This window comes from Microchirus variegatus (genome assembly GCF_963457635.1).
Source record: "Microchirus variegatus genome assembly, chromosome: 22".
Lineage (NCBI taxonomy): Eukaryota > Metazoa > Chordata > Actinopteri > Pleuronectiformes > Soleidae > Microchirus > Microchirus variegatus.
The window spans coordinates 10721388-10746198 of NC_139823.1; the positions used below are offsets into that span (position 1 = coordinate 10721388).

The 24811-nt window shown below is 39.8% G+C and overlaps 1 protein-coding gene across 2 annotated transcripts in view; it reads left to right on the forward strand.

The window, feature by feature from the left end:
- The window catches only part of LOC310943050 (ephrin type-A receptor 6-like), a gene marked incomplete at both ends in the record, with an annotated part of 165300 nt that extends 141776 nt beyond the window's left edge, over positions 1–23524 (forward strand). The window contains 10 exons of one of the 2 annotated variants that reach the window (XM_083908546.1): positions 170–278; positions 9576–9646; positions 11929–12054; positions 12505–12720; positions 17900–17961; positions 18288–18497; positions 18673–18822; positions 21450–21643; positions 22033–22182; positions 23410–23524. In XM_083908546.1, the coding sequence (XP_083764672.1) occupies positions 170–278; positions 9576–9646; positions 11929–12054; positions 12505–12720; positions 17900–17961; positions 18288–18497; positions 18673–18822; positions 21450–21643; positions 22033–22182; positions 23410–23524 (1403 nt within the window). The remainder of the gene's footprint in view (positions 1–169; positions 279–9575; positions 9647–11928; positions 12055–12504; positions 12721–17899; positions 17962–18287; positions 18498–18672; positions 18823–21449; positions 21644–22032; positions 22183–23409) is intronic. The other variant, XM_083908547.1, reaches the window with a different exon arrangement.
- Positions 23525–24811: the final 1287 nt, after the last annotated feature.

The window sequence follows — 24811 nt, forward strand, 5'->3', positions numbered from 1 at the left end:
TTTCCCTCCTTTCTTTCCCTGCTGTTTTCATCATCCCGACTCGCACCTTACATTTAAATTCTCACACTTTCCATTTTCCCTGCCTCTCTCTGGCCTTTTGTCTCCTTTACCACTTTTGTTTTCCGCATCTTCCTTCTGTCAATCTCAATCGGTACACGTCCACCTCCAGCGTCAGATATGGCTTCTGATCAAGGCCAGGTGTTGGTCATCGTCACGGCAGCAGTCGGCGGCTTTACCCTCCTCGTCATTCTCACCCTCTTCCTCCTCATCACTGGAAGGTAAGATATTTCGTTATATTATGGCTTCGATTTATGTTTGATGTACAACTGCGCTGAAGCCTGGTCAAACGCCAACGACAGGCTGTCAGTGGAGTTTCAAGCCAATGTCTCATGGTGGTGAAACTTGATGTTTTTGATTGACATAGCTTTCCGCTCGCTATCTCGGTTTTGTTGCACATTATAGCAGAACAAATTTGACGTCTTGAAGGAACTTGGGAAGATGGGCTCGATAATGCTGGGGGCCGATTTATGCCGGATTCATCCCTGCTGACAATAAGGGATGAATCGGTATCAGTCAGTATTGTAGTAATATGAAGATTTTGCAAAGATAATCTAAATAATATCCTGCAGTGTGTGGTGTGGTGTGCATGTTTTTGTTGTACAGTAAATCTCTGTTTTTCATTCAGTCCTCGCCCGTCACAGAAAATGTACTCATTGATCAATGTGAGGCTCACTTCACTGTCTCACTGTTTCTGTCTTAGCCACCAATAACCAGAGAGAAAGAGGTCCAATCAGCCAGAATGACTCACACACCTACAGTATGTGGATGTGCAGGGCCTTAATAGGGCCCTTTTTCACAGCAGACATTTTGACTTGTCACAGTGGGGAAGACGGTCCTAACATTACTGCCTCTGTCCTCATGATTAATTTCATTATTTTCTACCGTGACATGTCAAAATGTCTTCTCTGGTCTTCTCTGAAAGGTCTAAATGTCCCGGAGAGTTACTGCAATACCTCTAAATACATTTTGTTATGTGAACAAGGTCAACTCATAACAGACTGAGATCCTGGTTACATGGTTTAAGACGAGGGACGTTTCACTTTCTTGTGAAACTTAGCTTTGCCCAACTTTATAGGCAGAAAACTGTGAAGCTGTCGATGGATCCACTTTCACTGAAATGATCTTCCACTGCTTCACCGTTGTTTCATTAGCGCACCAACGCCGTGTTTCCTTCCAACAACTCCTCCAACTTATTATTGCAAAAGACCACCATTTGAATTAAGTAACTCTTTAACATCAGGTGATCTTTAATGACATTTTGGTGAAGGTTTCAGAAAGGTCACGGACAAAGTGAATCGTTTTGGTTTATAACACGGACTGTCATAATTACTTTTGCCGTCAAAGGTCTTCGAATAAAGAATATAACGTGTACAAAATACAAAATTATATTTATTTAACACCACCATTCAGACATGAAACAATTATTAACAAAGACGCCGAAGTTGAAATTAAAATAACAACACATTAAGGTGACATCAAAGTCCAGTTCAAAAAAGACAGTAGAATAAGGGATTCAAAGAGGCACGCAATAATTAAAAAACCCTTAAAATAAATCAATAAGAACACATTGGTGTTCCGTTTAAAATGAAATAAATACAAATCCTAAAACAAGAATATTTAAAAAAAGTAAATACAAAAGATAAACTTCATTAATTAAAAGACAATGGTTTTTGCACAGGAAACACACAGGCCTTTCATCTGAAGCAGACTCAAGCTTCACAAAAGACTGAATTACAGTTTTACTTCAACTTCATCAAGTGCTTTAGTGCAGACATTTTGAGGAAAGGTAAGCTGGTATGAGGTTTGTGGAGGTTACCTGGATCAGTGTATATGTTGAAAACGTGTTTTACACAGATTTTTGATTATCAGGCGAGATGACCAATGATGGATAGCCTTAGTATGCAGGGAGGGAACTTTGAAAGGAACCTAGTTTGTGTCTTATCCTACGTTATGGCTGCTGTTAATACTGTACACCAAGTCGGGTTACAAGGATATGTGAGTTATTACACTTAAAGATGGCCTGAAGTTCTCTGCTGAAGACTGAAATAGAGACTTCTGCCGGCCGACAAGGTTTTATTTTCTTTGCAAAGAAAAGGTCAATCTGCACAGGAGTGGTCCTAGCTGGAGATAGACCCAGAGCAGAGTGAGCCCTCCTCATTTATACCTGAGCAACTCCCCTTTCACATTCCTCCAATAGACAAAGGAGTCTGCCTTTCCAGGCTGTGTTTTCACACCTCTTTAAAGTTGGATTTAGAACACCTCTTTAAAGTTAAATTAGAATTTTCTCACAGAATGAACATAATAAAAGGGTAATAATAATAATAAAGGTAATTATCTTCAATTACAACAGAAGTACGCAGACAAAATAATTTACTTACAGAAGTAATCAGTGGAAAAGTGAAAGGAAAAGAAAGAGTCTGCTTTCACACTGAAAACACGCACAATAATCACAGCCAGGCTGTTTTTTTGTGTTTGCAGACGTAAGTGTGTGGTTGTTTTAGAAGTGTGAATTTTGAAAACTCAAATCTCCTGACATTTCATTGCGAAGATTTATCACAAAAATAAATGGAATTTCTCACGAGCAAAAACGGAGCAATCCAACTTCGCCGAACAAATGACTGCTTCACACAATGCACGTCCGGTTTGACTCTGCTTTTCCATTTTATAGAAACAAAGTTTTCCCATACATCATCCCTAGATTACTGAAAGGATCCGATCTTGATGTTAGCACAATATTAACCCTTAGTTTTCCTGCCACAGAACAGTAGTGTAAGAGTGTAGTCCAGTGATTTTTTATCGTTCTCTCTATATCTGTTAGGGCAGGAGAGGAGCGGTTTGAATTACACTGATGCTTTGATTAACACTCTGGGCATAAGGCTGTGTGGGTGTGAAAGGAGCTTGTGAATATGCGTGTGTGTGTGTACACTTTTGGAAACGATGCTAAAAAGCTCAGAGAGCAGAGAAAGCAGCCACGGTCTTTGTGTGTGATAACTGTGTCTGTGTGTGCAGCCTCTTTTCATCATGAAAAGCCAGTGAGACAGAAGGATAGGTGGATAAAGGGGATCAGAGGCTAGGACTGGAAAAGACTGATAAAGGTGCATGCCACCATTTCTTTAATGAACAGCTTGACCCCATCAGCAGAGGTCAACAGTAGCTTTCCAAATCCCCTTCTTGTCCTCTCTGTTAGTGTTGCCCGCCATGTTATCTGCTCCGTCTGTCATTGTCCACGATCTCCCACAGCCTCCACGTACACAGCCGCATCCCAATCTGGCAACCTGTGGCTCACAGCCCTCTGACACCTGCTCTAATCTGGCAAGCCGGATTATGTTAAGTCTTCAAAACGATGGAGGCTCTCGCATATGATCATACGAGTCCTCACGGAATCATACAATATTTACAATTTTTTTTTCCATAAGTACTGTGTTGACATTCTGCACTCCTCAGGTGGCCGTTATCCCACCTTTTAGGCAGGAAAATACTTGTTTTCTGTTGATTCGGGTGGTTAACGGTGAAAGCAGTCGCATTTAAAACATGACAAAGTCATTTGGGTGATGATCAGACGCATGGATTGCAAAAGAATGGAACATGAGCAGATCGTTTAATGTGTGAATGGATCAAATGACCATGTGCTATGTCAAAGGTTTTGTTTCTTGCGGAGATGTTACTTTTAGACAGATCCTGACTCAGCAGTTTTAATCACCTTAAATCACTACTTGTGGAAAATCTCTGTTGCTGGTGAAGAATAAAATAGAGACTTCTGCCCGCCGGCAAGGTTTTATTTTCTTTGCAAAGAAAAGGTCAATCTGCACACAAGTGATCCTAGCTGGAGAAAGACCCAGAGCATAGTGAGCCCTCCACATTTATACCTGAGCATCTCCCCTTTCACATTCCTCCAATAGACAAAGGAGTCTGCCTTTCCAGGCTGTGTTTTCACACCTCTTTGTCTACTGCAGGTATCGGGGGGCCTCAAATTAACAAATTAACATTGAGTGCAAATACTGGAATATTTATGCCTGCGTGCTGACTGGATGACACTGGATATTCACACATACAGTAAAATGTCACAATATTGTGATATATATATATATATATATTATCTTTTACACTCAAAAGAAACACGTACACATTTTACAGCCATTTAAAACTTAATTACAAAACTGCAAATTAAAAACATAATTATTTATATTCAGTGACGCTTTCACGGCCCACTCGCAGCATTGTCACGGTCCACTGGGGGGCCGCAACCCAGACTTTGGGAATCACTGATGCACGCCATTAAACCAAAACAAATGAGATGGAAAGGATCACATTGAAATCTGAAACTATGAAATTATAGAGCTATAGAACAGATGGAACACCTTTTAATATTACACGGTCAACATGAGTCAGCACTGTGGATTCACTATTGACAGTATTCAATCTCAGGTTTTTGTTTGTTTATTTCTTTGCTTTCTTGGGCTCAAACTCTGTGTTTGTCCTGTTCTGTGTCACAGTCGCGTTCAGATTGGACTGTTACTAGTGGGAGTTTAGTGGCGCTGCAGTATGAGTGCCGAGGGAAATTGAAATGTCTTATTTATTTATTTCATAATGCACTGTCCTGCTCCGGAGCGGTGAAGGAAACTGTGTGTATTCCTTAAGTGACTCCTTGTACTGTGCCGCCGCCGGTGATGTACAGACACGGGGTTCAACAACGCTGTGCAGCTGCGAGCGGATGGAAAATATTTTGTTAGTTATGTGTTTGTTTGGAAGAGATTTGCCTTTTTATTCGGGCACTATGTCACAGTTATAGGTATTTAATGTGAGCAGTGTGCCATCATAGGCTCCATGGAAAAGGTGCGGTGTAGTTTTTTTGTAATGTAATGCAGTTTAATTTGTGTAAATTGTGCCACATGCATGGATGCAGTTATTTCCTGTTGAAAGCCCATAGTCACTTTCAATGTACACTCCAATAATTAACAGGTATATTTATTATTTATTTGTTTCTTTTCTTATTATATCATAGTATTGGGTAGCGAGGATGTGGGAGAAGTAGTTGGGAGGTGCACGAAGCAAAAGTGAGACTTATTAGCGGCACATTATACGACATTAACATTAGATAACGCGTCCCTCAGCTCCACCAGCTGTCCACGAAGGAGACTCTATCTCTTATTCAGACCACAGGGGGTGTGAGGAGGCTCAGGGCGAGAGGGGAGAGACACACTTTCCTGCAGCAGTGACAGTGAGGAGAGGATTTTCCTCTGAAGTGACAGTCTGACGATGTGATATCTCTGTTTCTGTCTCTGCTCTGGCACTGTTGGAGGAGGGGGGGGGGTTTGGGTCAAGGCCCCCAGTTTCTGCTTTTCTGCTTGCAGCCACTCCTTCAAAGTCACCCTTCAGACGTGCCTTTTTTTTTTTTTTTTATCACGTACAGTAAACGTGTTGGCAGTTTAACATGTCAGTGTCATGTTTGGATAAATGCCAGCTTTATCCGTCCATCAGGAAGCCGGGATTTTCTGATGCGTATGTAACGCAGCTCGATTCAGCATGAAACACCAACACTTTTACGGAGGAAAAAATGACGTGAAGGGATTAAAACGTGTCCTTTTCCTGTTCTAAGGAGCAGTAATTTGTCACGTTTCTCATCTAACGCTATTGTGCAAATACATAATATAAATATATAATATATAAAGTGTCCCAGGTCAGCTTGGATTGGCTCCCCGTGTCCCTCATATGAAGGGTAAAAAAGATGAATTAATGACTGATATTTGTTTTTATTCCAATGCCACGTGTTTTAAATAAACGTGATATTCACACAATGCTGATGAAGTCTATCAGCTCCACGCGACTCTCTCACGCCGAAATTCGTCTCGTCACATTTAAATCTTGTGTTGCCCTCCCAGAGATTCCCAAGGTGCACACAGGAAGTGATTAATTTTGTGCCGAGACTGATAAAGCAAGCCGCCTGCTCTGCGCGCACACACTGTGCCCCTGAAAAAGTTTTAGAGAAGAGAATTCTCCTGCTCAAAAACTTTGTCGTTCAGCAGTTGGACAGTACAGAATATGGACGTTTCTCGTCTCCACCTGCCCCAGCGCCGCCGATGTATACACACAAACGCCCCCTGAGTCACGTCTGGTACTGTAGTAACCTCTCGTCTTACAAGGCATAGTAAAGAATATACTGTACAATAGAGCAGAGGTGTCAAACTCATTTTTGTTCAGGGGCCACAATTTGATCTCAAGTGGGCTGGACCAGTAAAATAATAGCATAATAACCTATGAACGACAAGAACTCTGAATTTTTTCCCTTTTGTTTTACATTTAATGAAGTATCTTTTTTTACAAAATATGAGAAATATAACTGCAATTTCAATAATAGTATCCCTAAATGTGCCATTTACACATCACAAAGTTAGTTTAGTATAGTATTTCAACAACAAATGAATCCTGCGGGCCGGATCAGACCCTCTGGCGGGGACCAGTTCTGGCCCACGGGCCTTATGTTTGACACCCCCCTGCAGTAGAGCATTAAAATAACAAGTTTACAATGTTTAACATCGGTGTGCGGTGGATTTGTGTGACCAGAAGGAAGTGATCTGAGTGAATATGAGAGTTTAAATACACTGTAAATAAGAAAACTCAAACTAGTTGTGCCAACATCAAAATTCAAAATGGTATTTTTTAATACATTATTTACATTATCTGAACAAGATTAGTTAGCCAAACTATTTGAAAAGAGAATTTTGAGTTGGCACAACTCTAACTCACATAGTTTGTCTAACAAAATAATATTAGTTGATGGAACTTTTTGAAAAACTCGCAATTATTTGTTTGGCTGTAAACTCAAAAATTGAGGGGGGGTTTTTTACAGTGTAGAGACACACTGATGGGCTTCCACTGGCAGGGGGTTGGAGGTTCTGGCTCCCGTGGAGATCAGGTTGGACAGTGAGGTGGATGGAAGATGGAAGGAAGACCTGAGCGCGGATGATTGTGCCGATTGCGCAACATCCAGAGAAGTAGATTAGTAGGTTATGGATGACTTCTACCCTGGAGCCAGTGAAGCTGCTGAAGGACAGGAGTGATGTGATTAATGGAGGAGTTTGTGGTGATGATGAAAGAAAGAGTTTTGGACCAGTTTTTTGGGGGTTTTTAAGCAAATGTATGGTGCCGCTGGACTGTGTGAAACCCGGCTGCGTGACTTTTATTTAATAAATAATGAAATATGGTCGAATTTATTAGGGGATCCACAAGGGAGAAGTGGGAGTAAGCATCTTTCATGCGCAAGGCCATTAATTAAGTTTTGAAATTCATCACTGATTTCCTCCTGTGCCAGAGAACTCGGAGCACCTTCTTCATTATTTTCCATCTCAGTGCTCTTCTTCAGCTTCTTTCCCTCGGGGGGAGCTAGTAAGTCACCAAATACACAAAATATGAGCATTTTACGGTCATTTGTTAACAGTGCACTGTGTGTGAATTGAGCCATTACCGAACGTTGAGGTAATGGTGAACTATATTTGGATGACAAACGGTCATTAATTGAACATTAGGCCAGATGTTTGACTTAATGAGCAAGTTTAGCAAAAAAAAAAAATCTCCTTGAAATGATAACTGCTTTGTATGTATTTGTTAGTTTATGCATTGAAAGTGCATTGAAAACAAAGGGTTAGTTAGTTAGTGCATTGAAAATGAAGCGTTGTAAATTCACAATATTATAAACACTCAACAGATGGACTTTTGGACAAGTTTGATTAGATGTCAGTCACGTTTTTGAGCCGTGGTTCACATGACCTTATGCTGATTTTCTGCCATAAATGGATACTTTGTGTTTTTGCAGATGTTGCCATCTAATCATTCAGCTTTTCAGACCTTTTTTTTTTTGGCAGCAGCATTTTATCAGTCATTGGCCAGATATGTCACTGAGGCCAGATAAATGCTCTCAAAAACCCGCACTGGCAGTGTGAGTGTCTGTTCTCTTCATTCATTTTGGCAAGCATTTTGAATTATGTGGCAGCTGAATGGTTCGGTGGCTCTCACTGGGGTCTTCCACAGTCCAAAGATACTGTATGATTAAAGTTAGGTTAACAGGAAACTATAAACATTTATGAATATGGGTGTAAAGGGTGGTTTTTGTCTCTGTAAAAGGCTCAGTCGGAACTTTACTGGACTAGTTATGCATCTAAAACTTTAGCCTCCGAGTTATAATCGTGCATCACATCATTCTTGTTCTACTCGCTCAGTGTAAGGTTGTGAAATAGCACTCTGCAATCTGCAAATTGGTGCATGTGCTTAAGTCTAAAAATATACACAAAGAAAAACGTGCTGCAAGTCATTTTTTTCCATGATATTTTGTCACCATTTCTCAATTGCAAAATCTCACACATACTAACACGCGGTTGCGTAGTGAGGTGTAGTGCAGTCCCCCCAGCCCCTTACCCTCACTTTAACCATTCACCAATCTATCTATCTAAAACTCAAAATTTCAAGGCAACTTGATGCAATCAATTTTTGAGTTTACAGTCCAACAAAAGATTGCGAATTTAAAAAAAAGTTCCATCAACAAACAAACAAACTTGTAAGTTAGAAATTTGCCAACTCAAAATTCTCTTTTTAAACAATTTGGCTAACTAATCTTGTTCAGACAATAGATAAAAAATGTATTGAAAAATAAAATTTAGAATTTTGAGTTGGCACAACTCTAACAAAATAATATTAGTTGATGGAACTTTTTTAACTGAGCATGGCCTGATGTGGCCTGGTGTGCATCCTTGATTTTCAGTTTTTGGAGGAATTTTAATTTTCGATGATTTATCACGCTACACCAGGCAGCGTGTCTGACGGCGTCTGACTTTTTGTCAGGTAGGCAGCGGCTCATTTCACACGGTTTCAACGCAGAATACGGTGTTATACTGAAACGACGAAGAAGGGTTGTACGCGAGCGCATATTTATTTAGCGTTAGCATGCTACTACTTTGCGGCTAACTTGGAGAACCTGTTTCCAAAGGTAAGCTAGCGAGGCTACGATTAGCATTAGCGTGGCTAGCAGTTTTGCGACTGTCAGCCACGCTGGGATCTCTTTACAAGGCGTATTTGATTAGCGTTGTGCTTAATAAGGTTACACAGTGTTTGTATTATGTTAGCCCTAACCCTAAACCTTACCCTAATCCTAAACTAAACCCAATTATAACCCTTTTGTCAGCACTTAATGTGAAATGTGTCCAAAGAACCAAAACTTTGTTAAAAGTTGAGTAAATTTTAAACAAGCTACTTTTTTTTTACTTACTTTAGCTTGAGTACATTTTTAGACTAGTACTCAAATAGTGGTACTTTTACTTGAGTAGACTATCTCAGTACTCTTTCCACCTCTGCTATAATGGTGTATAGACATTTTGGTCCTCACAAATATGGTCACATACAAGAACACACACAAACAAATACACAGAGACTCCAATTCCGAGCACATATCCAGCAAAAACAATATTACCACACCATTTTTTTCCCCCATTCCCCTCTCGGTTTCATTCAAACTGTTTGTTTTTCAGGTGTCAGTGGTACTTTAAGGCCAAGATTACCTCGGAGGAGAAAAGGAGGACCGATTATCAGAATGGACTTGGTAAGTCTGATTACTCTCCTGTTTTAACTCAGCGTTTGCCTGGTGCCCAGAGATATCAGACAAATCAAAACACACACAGCGTTGTCTGATAACATTAATGATGACTCCTTTGGTTCAATTATTCAGGACAGTGTAGGCAGCCTGAAAATGAAGAAACGAGACGGAGCTCAGTCGTCATTAATTTGCTGTTACCTCCGTCAAAGAAGGACGTGTTTTCGGTCGCGTTTATTGATCGATCTGTCTGCCTTTGAGCAGCGTAACTCAAAAAGTAAACGACTGATTTTGATCAAATTTTCTCGGGATGTGGGTAATAATTCAGTGAAGAGATGATTACATTTTTTTTTTTTTTTTTTTTTTTTTTTTTTTTTTTTTTTTTTTTAAACTTGACAAAAATAGGTGTTGACAGTGAGAAACTGGCCTTGGCAGAAGTTTTGCTTTCTCTAGTTTGCATCTGTGCACCTTTGCATGCGTGCAACGTTTTATTCAATGTCAAATCAGACAAACGGTGCCACTTAACTGAGCACACTGAGGACAAAACTATGAAGACTGAAATACAAATTGCAAAAGCAGAAAGTAAAAAGAAAGAGGATGAGCGTGAAGGCAAACGGGTAAAAAAAAAAAGGCAGAGGACAAAGAAGAAAACTGCTTTGAGTCAGACACAGAGAGGCTAAGGTTGGATCACATAATAAATTAGATTTTAAAGTAGCTAACAAGCTGCCACATGGTTCAATGCAACCCACACCTTTTGGCAGAGGAGCACTGAGTGTTGTGTTCAACACTCACCATGAGGAGAGAACAGATTCCTCTGGGTTCAGCAGGTGATGGTTGTTGTTTTCTTTTTTTTTGGAGGGGGGGAAAGGTATTGGTCCCGAAAGAAAAAAGAACAACACAACTTTTTTTTACCAAACGACCCTTCAGTCCTGCCTCGATCAAGTAATCAAGCTCTCTGATACTGACACAAAGGACGGGAAAAACAAGTTACAGGTGTAAAAAAAAACCAATCCCTGTCTGCTCTTTCGGGCAAGAGAGAAGATATTGAGCGGCGGACAGGGTGACTCGTCTAATTTCTCATGATCAATTTCAGCGGAGAATTGTGTCTCTACATCCCTTTAGTCTTAGACATTTTGTCTACAGTGTGATCGAATCGCTCTCGTGTGTGTTATTCGATGTCCTGCGACGTCACTGCTAATGATGAATGCAAAAATAGAACGTATTTTTGGCAGAATGCAAAATCTAACTTGCATGGACCGTGCAGTGTAGGCATTTTTTGGTGTTCGCGTGATTAATTATTTAAGGATTTAAAGTAGAAATTGATCTTGTGGAAAGTGACTTTTCTGCACACTCACAACACGGAGGCGCCGGTGTGCGCGAGCCGCGTCCCGTGCTGTTGACGCACTTTGGTAACTGGTTCATTGTTTGACTCCCGGGTTCCTATACCTTGATATTTTTAGCCAGCGTCTAAACGGGATGAGACCGGTGAAGTGTGAATGTTGAAAGGTTGAGAAGAACAGAAGCTTACAGTGCAGCCTCACGTTTGTGTGTTTCACCCGAAAATAATATGTTATTAGAGTAAATTATAGAGTGTGAATTATGAAATAGTCATCTGAGGTGAGCTGCATTTCCCTTCCCTCAGCATAATATTGTTGACATTGCGCTTGTTTTTCTCAGGAAATGTCAGGTTGTTCATAATATGTTTAGTACAACAAAGGGAAAAATGAGGGGTTCTTGCTGTTTATAGGTTATTATGCTATTATTGTACTACTGAACTAAAATGAGTTTGACACCCCTGCCTTACACCCTAGACCACATGTGTCAAACTCAAGGCCCGGGGGCCAGATGTGGCCCGCCGAGTCATTTTATGTGGCCCGCGAGTGATTAATTGGTCTTAAAAAATCTGTGTTAAAATAGGTCTATGCTGCTTTAAGGTGTGCGTTGACCATAAACTACATTTCCCACAATGCATTGCGATCGTGTTACCCGCAAAGTGACGGCACCGCCACTACATCGCAGTGTATCATTGTATATGCATCATGCGACAAGTGAAATTGAATAAGTAATAAATACAGAAAGTTATTTAGCAATATGTTACAGAGTAGTTACCTTTATTTTACATTATATTTGGTGACATTTAGTTACAGTTATTCTGTATGACACCCTTTGAGGGTAACCATTATGCTGATGTGGCCCTCAGTGAAAATGAGTTTGACACCCCTGCCCTAGACGTATACAAAAAAACACTGTAGTCACATTGTCTCTGTCTTATTCTCTTTCTATGTCCACAGTCCCCATCCCAGGAATAAAGACCTACGTAGACCCTGACACGTACGAGGACCCCACTCAGGCTGTCCACGAGTTCACCAAGGAGATCGACCCGTGCAGGATCCGCATCGAGAGGGTGATCGGAGCTGGTAAACAACACATTTGTTTCCCTCTCGTTCACGCTGGTCTCCTATTATGGGCAGAAAAGAATCATTTCAACAATAACGTTAAATGTGCCGAACGAGATTATCTGATTTCATTACACACACATATATATGCTGTGAACTCCCTCTGCCTCATTATACACACTAAAGAGGGTGCCCTTTTTTTTTTTTTTTCATTTCCTTGCGTCTCACTGTCATTTTCTCTGCTCTGACTGCAGGAATATTAAACCTATAATGGCTTAAAAGAACAAAAGAAGGTGTAAGAATAGATTCTGTGGGGGTTTTTTTAGATTGGGGGAAGAGAGAATTTTATTATGCTATGTTGAAGGGATCCTGACTAGAATTGCAACACTGCCCCCAGGTGGCACACTGTGCTGCCACATGATATGATGGTGTTGAGCGTGTGTTTGTGTGTGTGTGTGTGTGTGTGTGTAGGTGAGTTTGGCGAGGTGTGCAGCGGTCGCCTGAGAACGCCTGCAAAGAAGGAGATCTCCGTGGCGATAAAGACGCTGAAAGGAGGCTACGTGGAGCGGCAGAGGCGGGACTTCCTGCGCGAGGCGTCAATCATGGGCCAGTTTGACCACCCCAACATCATCAGGTTGGAGGGCGTCGTCACCAAAAGTAAGAGGGACCAATGGTTTGTGGGATTTTGTGAGACTTTTTTTTAATTTGTGGTGAATTTGAACTTGATTTATAACCTTAGTAAACATTTTCCTGAGAAGGAGGATGTCAATGTTGTATTATTGTACCTTTTTACAGGGAAATGGACGGAATAGATAATAATAATGGCCAGCTCATACTGTATGAGTGGACACCAGCGTGATTGACAGCTGCTGTCATCCAGTAGGTGCCTGGTGGCCAAATCACAAACCTGAAGGCTTCACAGCGGGAAGTTCAGATTATGATGGGTGATGTTTTGACCAGTTTTGCCACATGGAATTAACTTGTTTTAACTGCGCTGGTCATTCAAAGCCAGCCTTCAGCATTTTTGACTTGTCATTATGAATGAATTAACATTAATTAAATGGTGTAACAAAGATATAAAGCCTGTGCGCGAGTAAGAAAACGGTGTCCAAAAAGGAGTAGGTTGAAATAAACTTATATGTCCCTGTTGCTACTGATACCCGACGCTAGACAATAGAGTATTGTGTTATTGACATATTTTCTATCAAAATACTCAATACACAAATAACAACTAATGACAGCATTATCTGAAATGAAATGTAGTTATTTGAATGGTAAAATATCTATTACTTATATACTTGTATATTAATATATTGTAGTACATAAAAAAAACTCTACATTTCGTGTTACTACTATAACAAAAGAATTTGTGAGGGTATAGTTAATTTTAACACTTTATACACAGTGTTTTTGCACGTGTGTGTGTGTGTGTGAAGTTAATTAGCTCTGTTTTACGGGGCTCACCTGGTGCAACATATGGTTGATTTTTTTTTTTTTTACAGGGGGCATATAAACTAAGACATCACTGTGAATATAAATGTGTCTCCTGGAGACTTTCAAACTGTCCCCCTTGTGCATTTAGGGGACACCTCACGCGCTCTGACCCCACTGACAAGGATTCGGTGGATAAAGAGGTTTTTTTTTATTGTTTATTGTTGATATTTCCCACTAATAGATTAATAATTTTCCACCTTTATAGCAACTAAAGAAGAATAAAAGACTCTCTGGCTGAACCAATTCAAACAATTATCGGTATTATGTTTATAATGTTGGTTTTTAGCGCGACGTGGTCGCACTCTACTCAAGTGCTGGCCTTATTGTGTCATCTTTTTGTAATTAACATACTAAAATACCAACATTTGAATATGGAACAGTGTCTCTTTTTCTAAATATTTTACATCACAAACATGGAAAACGTTGTCAAATGGTTGAATCTAGGTTGTTCAATTAGAGAAAACTTGGATTACCGGGGTTTGAACTTATCTGTGTTTATAAGAAAGGAAGTTATTATATCTTTCCCATAGTGTACACACACACACAAATACACTATACATATACAGACTATATTATAGTCTGAATCACACAAGCAGCAGCCACCTCAGCTTGTCAGTGTGACACACCATATATAGGTATATGCATAAACTCACAGTATACATGTCTACCTGTCAGTTTGTCTTTCTCTCACTGCCTCCGTCTTCCGCTTCTCTCCATCTGTTGTTGTTTCTTCAGAGACTAATTATGGGAAGTATTGTGCTGTGACTGACTGCCATACCTGCACCCAAAAAAAAAAAAAAAAACAGGTGACACATTAGACTGTGGTAAACAGGTGCGTTTGTTATTGTTCAGGCGCGGCACTGCATATTGTTTCCCAGGCCTTGCTAATTAGCACAGGAACGCCAAGCTTGATCAAATAATTTCCCCGTCTATCCCTGCTGGGTTTCGTGTGCAGAGACGGCATCTGTGAGCTTAAGGATATAATGGTAGAAGTTTTGGTGGTTTAAAAAATAATATTGACGTGGTTGGGTCATAACCCTTAGAACGCAGAGCATTTAGGCTGCTTTTTTTTCTCCCCATTACCGTGTTAAAATGTATGCAGTATAATGTCTTATATTCTATTATTTTCCAGCACATCCTATAGGCAATCTGATGAAAAAGATTTTCTATTATGATTATGTAGAGATACAGCACCGTATAAGATTTTCTTTAAAACTATATAAGCACACCTGAGCAAAAACTACTACTTTGGAAATAGGTCAAAGTTCAAAGTTCACCTGGTTCGTTTTTATGAACACAAATAAAAGAAGATCTGTATATTTTGTGACTTTCGCACAATTATGAGTTAAATGAGCGACACATAAGAAGATGAACAAATGCTTTTTTTGTAAAGCCTGAAGATATGACTTAGAAACACACATCCCCAGGATGTCCATATAAGGAGTTGCGTGTTATTCCTGTGCTAATTGACCAAGGGTGCACCTGCGGCACTGATCTGGAGCACTAACGGTTACATATGTGATACCCTTAATATTCAAGTTTGCCTCTTAGGTCTGTTTATATTAAGATTGTGTTAATGTTGTGCGTCGGCATCCTCACAAAAAAGCTTCAGAAAATAGTCTTTCTTTATCGTACGTACACGGAAAATGTGTATTTGCAAGCCCATCCTTACAGTCGCCCCCTCCTTTTAAAAATGAAAGGAACAGAGTACTTGAAACAGAGAATTCCCATTTGTGCATTTTTTCTCAGCGTTATTAGTAACCTTCGGTGCCTCGGGGTGCTGATTATGAGGAAAAGTAAACGCTTTGTTCTGAAAACTGTGCTTAGAAACGCAACACAAAGGTGACATATCTGCTCGATCTAAAGCGTTTAAACACGGTATGTTTTTCGTTTTTAATGAGGCTGAACCAATAAGGTCCAAGTAGTTTTTTTTTTATGTTGGGTTTTTCCATCTTGCTTTAGCACAGACATAAACATGGATGAACATTAAATATGGCCACTGTAAACACTGGCTTTTCTGTGTCTGCTGTAGCCATTTTGTCATTGTGGGGCCCACGGTTGGTGTAGTGGTTAGTGGTTAGCGCTCTCGCCTTTGCAGCAAGAAGACCTGGGTTCCCTGGGTTTGAGCTCTGGTTGGAACAAGGGCCTTTCTGCAAGGAGTTTGCATGTTCTGCTTGGGTTTTCTCCGGCTGCCTCCCACAGTCCAAAAACATGCAGATTTGGGTGAATTAGGTGAATTGGTCACTCTAAATTGACCGTAGGTGTGAGAGTGTGTGTTGTACCCCGCCTATCACCCTATGTCAGCTGAGCTAAGATAGGCACAGCACCCCCCGCGACCCTCTGGTGGAGGATAAAGCGGTAGATGATGGATGGATGGTTATATGGATGGTCTCTCTGCTAAGAAGATTTTCCCATAACATCTACAAGGCTGACAGATGTCATTTAGGTTAGTGTTTGTATCAAACACTGCGGCGATGTAGAGCAAGGACAGTAATGTCGCTCGGCCCTATATTTTTATGGAGTTGCACAAGCCCATGAAATTGTAATCGAATGCTTTAACTCCATAAAGAGCCATTGCGAGTGCTCTCGTAATGAGAAACAAGGAAAAACTCTGCGTCCATTCAGATGAATACGCTTTCACATTACACGCATTTTGTACAGATATTGCGCCACTACACCTTTTTATTGATTTGACACGTTCCCATTTGAGTGGTAAAAAAAAAAAAAAGAAGAAGTAGCTGGAATTTAAAGTCTTACTTCACTGCTGCAACTCTTTTATTTATCTTTCCAGCTGTTCACAGCAGTTTACTGCTCACCAGCACATCAGCCCTGGAACGCTGCGTCCCAGCTGTAAAACAGTCTTACATCTGCTCGTAATCAATGCTGTTGTGTCGACGATGAACGCACAACAGGTCACACGTTGAACAGTTCAAGACGGAGAGAGAAAGCAGGAAATCTTTAGATTCATTTGACGTATCAATCTACTGCTGTTTCCACAGCTCACTCTGTTTTATTTCTCTGCTTCTTTATGTCTGACACTGGCAGTTATATTTAACACACGTTCTACTGCTTTCTTCCACTTAAGAGTTGCTGTTCTTATGTACAGTATTATGTATAGATGGATGTATAGTAAGATGGATGGATGGACTTTATCGATCGCAGACTGGGAAATCGTTACAGCAGCAATAGACATCAGGCAAAGAACGTAAGAATATACTGTGCTAAAAGATAGACAAGAGGAAAAGAAAAGAACAGTGTTTCCCCAACCCTGGTCATCAGGGAACACTGCCCTGCCATGTTTTAGATGTTGCCCTGCTCCAAAAACACCTGATTCAGATGAAACATTACATTTTTGAAAAGAATTGACAAAAATTTATCTATATTTTTAAATTTAGTTAATAAAAAATATATATATATATTTATTTTTTTTCTGTAACAGAAATTGAAACATTTAATTATTTGAAAAACAAATGACAAAAGTTCTGCTGACCAATTATTATTTGAATCAGGTGTTTTTGGAGCAGGGCAACATCTAAAACATGGCAGGGCAGTGTTCCCTGAGGACCAGGGTTGGGAAACACTGGAATAGAACACAAAAAATATGCAAAATTACAACCATAAATAAACATATGATGGCATTACAGAAGAGTTAAAGAGTTGAAAGAAGAAATTGGAAAAAAAAATGAAAGAACAAAAACAAAACACCATGAATTCTGAGACTTTCTTTAATCTCAGAATTCTGACTTTAGTGTCAGAATTCATGCTGTTTTCCTTTTCTTTTTACATGCAGTCCTAATACTCTTCCGTAAGGTATAAAATCAGAATATAAATATATGAAATTATAAACTAAATGTGTATACAGTAATGCAAAAAAAAGAAGAGACAGGGATGCATATATATGTATATATATGCATATGTAAATGATGGTGAAAACCAAAGAACATTTTCCCTGCTCTGAATAACATGAAACTGTACTGAATCGTCCACTCTTGTAATAATGCCTTTGATATTTACTTCAATAAACTGTAGGACAAGTAGATCATGTCCTGATGTGTTGATCACATGATATATTTGAAAGCATCGGTCTCTCCACAGGCCCACAGAGAGAACAATAACCCTTTAGTTTTACAGCCTTTGTTAACACAATAACAGTGATCTGAACTTTTGGTCTAAAATACTGCAATGACCTCAGATCTGGAACGGACTTCTTAAGCATTTGGTTTACCTGTGTTCCCGTTCTGTTTAGTTTCTAATGTGTTCTTTGTCACGCTTCATTGTGGCCTGTTGTCTACAGATAACACAAAAAAAACGATTGAAGAAATAAACGTGCGAGTGCTTCCTGTGTTTTCTGTGTGTGTGTGTGTGTTTACAGGCAGACCTGTGATGATTGTGGTGGAGTACGTCGAAAACGGATCGCTGGACTCATTTCTGAGGGTGAGTCCGGAAACGATCAAAGAGTGTTCCTGGCTTCCTGAAGGTTGGGGGGGGGGGGGTATTTTTGTGGGAAACGAACACACGAAAACCACTGATATACAAAGACAAAAGCATAACACATGGATGCCTTTGCCCTTTGCTCCTGCAAAAACAACACTACATCATGTTGTTTAGCAGTTCATTTAACAGCCTCGCAGGCACAAAGCAAGATCGCTCTGTCACTTCACAACTTTGAGATTAGTTGCCAGGTGATTCTCAGACTCTTTTTCTCCCTGGCTGCACCCACAGTACCTTATCCACAGTTTCCTCTGTATCATCCTCTCCAGCAACACGACGGTCACTTCACCGTCATCCAGTTGGTGGGAATGCTGCGCGGCATCGCCTCGGGTATGAAGTACTTGTCGGACATCGGCTACGTTCACCGAGACCTGGCGGCGCGAAACATCCTGGTCAACAGCAACCTGGTGTGTAAAGTGTCAGACTTCGGCTTGTCCCGGGTGCTGGAGGACGACCCGGAGGCTGCTTACACCACGACGGTACACGTGATTATTAAACCGCTCGAAGGTTTCCACATTAATGTTTAAAAAGTCTTTCAGAAGTGAAAAAGCATTGAAATCTTGACCTTAATGTGGTCATGTCTTATTTGTTCAGTTTTTGAATGAAAACACAGTCGATGTGTCTTTATTTTACATATTGTTTGTGTTCATACAGGGCGGTAAGATTCCAATCCGATGGACGGCGCCTGAGGCCATCTCATACAGGAAGTTCTCCTCGGCCAGCGACGCGTGGAGTTATGGCATTGTCATGTGGGAAGTGATGTCATACGGGGAACGTCCATATTGGGAGATGTCCAATCAGGATGTGAGTATCATGATCTCACAAAGTTTTGACAGGAGACGTAGCTGAAATTGATGTGAGTTAAAGGTGCATTATGTAATAAATCTAAAGCAACTGACCATAAAGTCTAATATGTCACAGAGACTCAGGAATAATGTTCACATAACAAACTGAACTCAACAACAACAACAGTACAGCCACAATATTTGCATTAAAAAAAATATTTTTGCAGACTGTAAATCATGTTTATGTTTTGAAATGGCGCCACCTACCGCCGTCTACCAATCATTGCAGTCAGTTGAGTCTCAGCTACCAAGCAACCACGGGTTGCCAGTTACGTCAGAAAACGAAACCCAAATGACCTCTGTGTTTTGAATTTGAATGTAGTAACCGTTTTTGGCCACATTCTTACATATGGCGCCGTTAAGTTTTAATGAGTCTATTTTTTTTCTTATTTTCCATCACATTCAGTCCATTAACTCAGACGTATTTTGTCACACTTAGATATTCAGTTCCTGCGGAAAATATCTCAATCAAGATTTGTTTTTTTCTTTGAATAGTTAACTTTTATGTTTAGTCTAAGAATATCACAAGCTGTTTTTCTCACTGGAGACAAATACATCTAATTTGGGCAAAATAAATTTGGGCTCGATCATATTCCACTTTCTCTTTTGAACATAAATGAAGGTAGATGTAATTTACTGCGGGGCGGCTTTGTGAAGCACTGTCATTGAGAGAAATGCTTTACTTACTGTTGATTTTTCTGTCTGTGTGACACTTTATGACTCGATATGTAGTTGACACATAAGTGGACTGATGGGGTTTTAACTCCAGCTTTGAAGGGACGCTTCAGGCTTCCTTTATTTACGTTTTTATTACATTACAACTCTTACCCCGATGGTTTTCTAACATCAAAAACCGAGAACAGAGAATTCACCAAAAGGACGAAAAAGCTCAGCGAGAGCGAGCAGAGAAGAGCAGGAAAGGTCAGAGGTTCAGAGGACTCGGGTCCAGCAGAGGGGGGGGGGGGGGGGGTTTAAAGCCGCGGATTGACTGTGGCTGAGCAACCCGCTGATCCGTGAGCTGTGGTCAGGGATTGGAAGGGCCATGGAGGAATCAGATTCATCCCTCTCTCTGCTGAGTGTGAAAGCTCCACTGTAATCCCTTCAACCCCTTACACAGACTCATCTCTACATGTACACACACACACACACACACACACACACATACACAGCCACTAAGGTCCCAGGGTCTGGGGAGGATTTGGGGATTGTTTAGATGTTCTTTCCAAGGCAAAGGGCTGGGGCCAAGCTGCAAAACCAGCCTAACTCTTTTTTTTTTTTTTTTCTTTAATCCTTGTCAGCCACTTACTCCTGCACCCTTCAAACATACACGTATCTTCCCATTACAGCTCCCATAATGTGCGTTTTGAAACTGATTGATAGTCTGAACCAGGTTTGAACAGGAAGTTGTAGAGGAAGTTCTTCAACTTTTTTTTTTCAATTCACAGGACCCAAAGAGGAGGCTGTGGTTGGGGATAATAAAAACATGTAAAAAGAATTCAGTGTGATTTTTCCCCCTTCCTGCTTTGATTTATTTTATTCATTAGAGCTATAATCGTATATTCATGGATCTTATTGTCGTTCTTCTGTTTGTAGCGTATTACACTTGTTGTTTACAGCCTCACAGTGATGCTTAAAAAGGAGATGACACCGCAGCTCAAATATAAATATTATGTTAAATACAGACATGGATTATGCTAAAAAATGTCACCATATTTACTCACAGTAATTTGGTGATGCACTGTGAATTATTCTCAGACGTTATATGCAAACCCAGATTCTGTGGAATCATTGTTTTTCCTACAGTATTACAGTTGGCTGTAACTCTTGCCTTTGCAGCAAGAACACCCGGGTTCGCGACCCGGTCGGAACAAAGGCTTTTTCATGCATGTTCACACCGTGTGTGTGTGTGGGTTTTCTTCCGTGTTTTTCCAGTTTCCTGCCACAGTCCAAAAACATGCAGATTTGGGGATTAGGCAAATTGGACACTCTAAATCAGAGGTGTCAAACAGCTGACATAGAGGTGTTTAAATAAAGAATAATGACAGAATATTACACTTTTTTTTTTTCTTTTTTTTTCTTATAATAGTTCACTCTTGTTCGATGTTTAAATTACAGTTGTCAATGTTATTATTGACTCAATTTTACATTTGTTTAATAATTGAGATTTATTTTTACATCATAAACGTGCCAAACAAACACTTTTACTTTGAAATTCTGTGAACTATCGTGATGAATGTCTATTGTGTTGTAATTTTAAGCGACTCTACATCGCCATGTCAAACTCATATACATTGAGTTTGACACCCCTGCTCTAAATTGAACGTAGTTGTGTGTGAGAGTGAATGGTTGTTTGTCTCTATTTGGCTCTGAGATGGACTGGTGACCTGTCCTTTTGTTTACCCCACATTTGCCACACTGTGTCAGCTGGGATTGGCACCATCAGCCCTGGCTATACTAATCAAGTTTGGATAGAAATTGCTTTTTTTTAAACTGACCACAAGAAAACCGTTTAGATTCTTACAAACAGCTACCGACTTCCACAGTCAGGCTTCAGCCTTCACGTCACATCCAACTTGGTTTCTCCAGGTGATCCTGTCCATCGAGGAGGGCTACCGGCTGCCTGCGCCGATGGGCTGCCCCGTGGCGCTGCACCAGCTGATGCTGCACTGCTGGCAGAAGGAGAGGAATCATCGGCCCAAATTCACCGATGTGGTTTCCTTCTTGGACAAACTGATCCGTAACCCCAGCAGCCTGCTGCCACTGGTGGAGGACATTCAGAGGTACATCCGTGAGGATTGTTTCTGTCAATTCAGTCTAGTATTACATCGTAAAAGCTGTGTCGGATCATTTGAGCATGAGTGGCCCTCAAAAAAGAATCTTACTTAAAATTCTGAGCAGGACAATAAGCTAAAATAATATGCTTTATTTATCCCCAAGGGGCAAATTTGTCAGTTACAGTAACCCTATAGAGATAAAATAAGAAAGAAACTCATAGAAATAATATTAGGACTATAAAGATACATATAGGATGGCTTTAAGTAGTTAAGAGAACTGATGTACACACTTTTACTCCCACCATCAAAGCATTGTGTTGCACTATTTTCAACTATACATGCAATATGACTTTAACAGTTCGTTTTATTGTTGTAGTTATTGTTATTTGTATCAGTCTACCAGAGTCTCCAGGGGAGGAAATGGACTTCCCGATGTTTATCTCTGTCAGCGACTGGCTGGACTCCATCAAGATGAGTCAGTACAACAGCAATTTCATGGCAGCGGGCTACAGCACGCTGGATTCTGTGGCCCGGATGAGTATTGAGTGAGTAAACATAATCATTATTATTATTATTATTATTAAATGGCATGGAAACCAAAATAAAGCCATATTTTGCCTGCTGTTGAGGTTGATTATGGGTTTTTGGAACCAGACACAATGCGAGGTTGAAAGTCCAGACATCTTTTTCCACCATTTTTCTGTATATTAGCTGATATTCATGGTTAGGGCCAGCATGCTTATGTGTTCCAGGGTGAGATAATTAACCCGAAATGTACTTAGAGTATATTCCACTTGAGGTGCATAAGTACACTCCTGCTGCTCGTCCCAAACATGGATAAATTGAGAGTGGAATGAAGGAAAACACCCTGAAGTATATGATTTAAACAGTGAAGTGCCCCAGTTAATTACTTAATCTATTGACATCACTTGATCAGTTCTGTGTGGGTTCTGGCTGTACAAAATAATGCTGTATATATATGTGTATATGTGTATATATATGTGTATATATATGTGTATATGTATATATATACATATATATATATATACATATATATATATATATATATATATATACACATATATATACGTATATATATGTGTGTATACGTATATATATGTGTGTATATGTATATATATGTGTGTATATGTATATATGTGTGTATATGTATATATATGTGTGTATATGTATATATATGTGTGTATATGTGTGTATATGTATATATGTGTGTATATGTATATATGTGTATATATATGTGTGTATATGTATATATATGTGTATATATATATATGTGTATGTGTATATATATATATATATGTGTATGTGTATATATATATATATGTGTATATGTATATGTATATATATGTGTATATGTATATATATGTGTGTATATGTATATATACATTTATATGTGTATATATGTATATGTACATATATGTATACATGTATATGTATATATGTATATGTATGTATACATATATATGTGTATGTATATATGTGTATATGTATAATATACATATACACATATATATGTATATATACATATATATGTATATATATATATACATATATATGTATATATACATACACATATATATGTATATGTATATGTATATGTATATGTATATGTATATATGTATGTATACATCTACATATATTCTGAGCCAGGTGTTCTCCACGAAGCATCACAAAAGAAAATGTTCTCCCAAGTATAGTGAAAGTCTTGTGTGTGCTTTTTTTGTTGTGCGTTTGTGTGTCACCTCTCGCCCTAGAGATGTGAGGAGTATCGGCGTGGAGTTGATCGGCCACCAGCGGCGGATCATCAGCAGCTTACAGACACTTCGCCTTCAGCTACTGCACGAACAGGAGAAGGGTTTCCATGTATGAGGACGCCCTTCCGGACGACCTGGGACACGAACCTAGACGGAGCAGACAGAAGTGAAGTTTAGACCACAGGACAGATGGTCTACAGCCTGTGCCAGAGACTCACTGGACAGACTAGCACAGCAGACTTGCCCCGTGGTCTCCCTCACATCCAGTAGTAACTATTCTTTTTTTCTTTCCTTCTTCTTTTTTTTACGATTACACCCGTTTCCCAGATCGCCTGGTTCTAGTGTGTCAGTCAGACTTTACAGACTGGCCCAGACCCTCACTTAGAGGAATGTAATAATGCCTTGTTGCAGCAGCAGTATTTGTGTGTCTGTTTGGGGGGCGACGACAATATCTAGAGATGTAGATTAACAAACATAATCTACTGAATATTTTGACTTTTTTTCTTTCTTCTCTTGCTCCGAGTAATGTGCTCATGTAGCTGCTATCAGGTGTGCAATCGAAACATTTTTGTCTTTTGAAAAAAAAAAAAAAAACACGTATCCTAAATATTTCTATTTATGAATTCATCATGAAGGTATTCTTTATGATTTGCTTTTCGTTTTCCTCCCGCCCCCCCGCCAGAGAAACTCTTTTACGCTAATACTTGAAGGAAGGAGCAAGGTGTTCGGAGATTTCTTGAATGTTTAAAAGTGTATAGACAATTAATCGATAATTATTATCATAACCTAATATCTATATATGTGCAGTCCTGTATGTGAAAGCCCTAGTAAATCTGGATCCTATTTATAATGTTTTTTTTTTTTTTTATTTATTGAAGATTTTTATCCAAGTCAGCAATACGGTGTTATGCAGTCACCTCAGCATCTCAGAGAGAGAGATGGAGACTTGTGCAATGACATGACCATGAGGCTCACACACACACACAAACACACAAACAACCATTTTACCGTCACGTGCTCCGCTTGCAGAACCAGCTTCGTTGCCTTCAGATGAAAACGAGTCTTTCACAGAGCTATTATTGTTATTTTGTACTCTTTTTGTGAATGTTATCCATTTTGCCTGAAAGTCACAGATCTTAGATAATGAATAGACGGGAGGTGTCGTTTGGAAACTTAAAGCTCCCATAGAAAGGAAGTACCAATTAACGCTGTTTTTTTTTTTTTGGTGTGTATCTGCGCCATTACCTCGTTTATGAAGCCCTGAAGTTTCGAAACAAACAGTTGAGAAAACGCTGTGTTGTATTGTAATCTCGGGCTCAGTGAGATCTCGGAAAAAACCAGGTCCGGTTACGTAAACAGCATTTTTCCGGATCCTCCTGCTCCGAGCACTAGTCCGGGCACA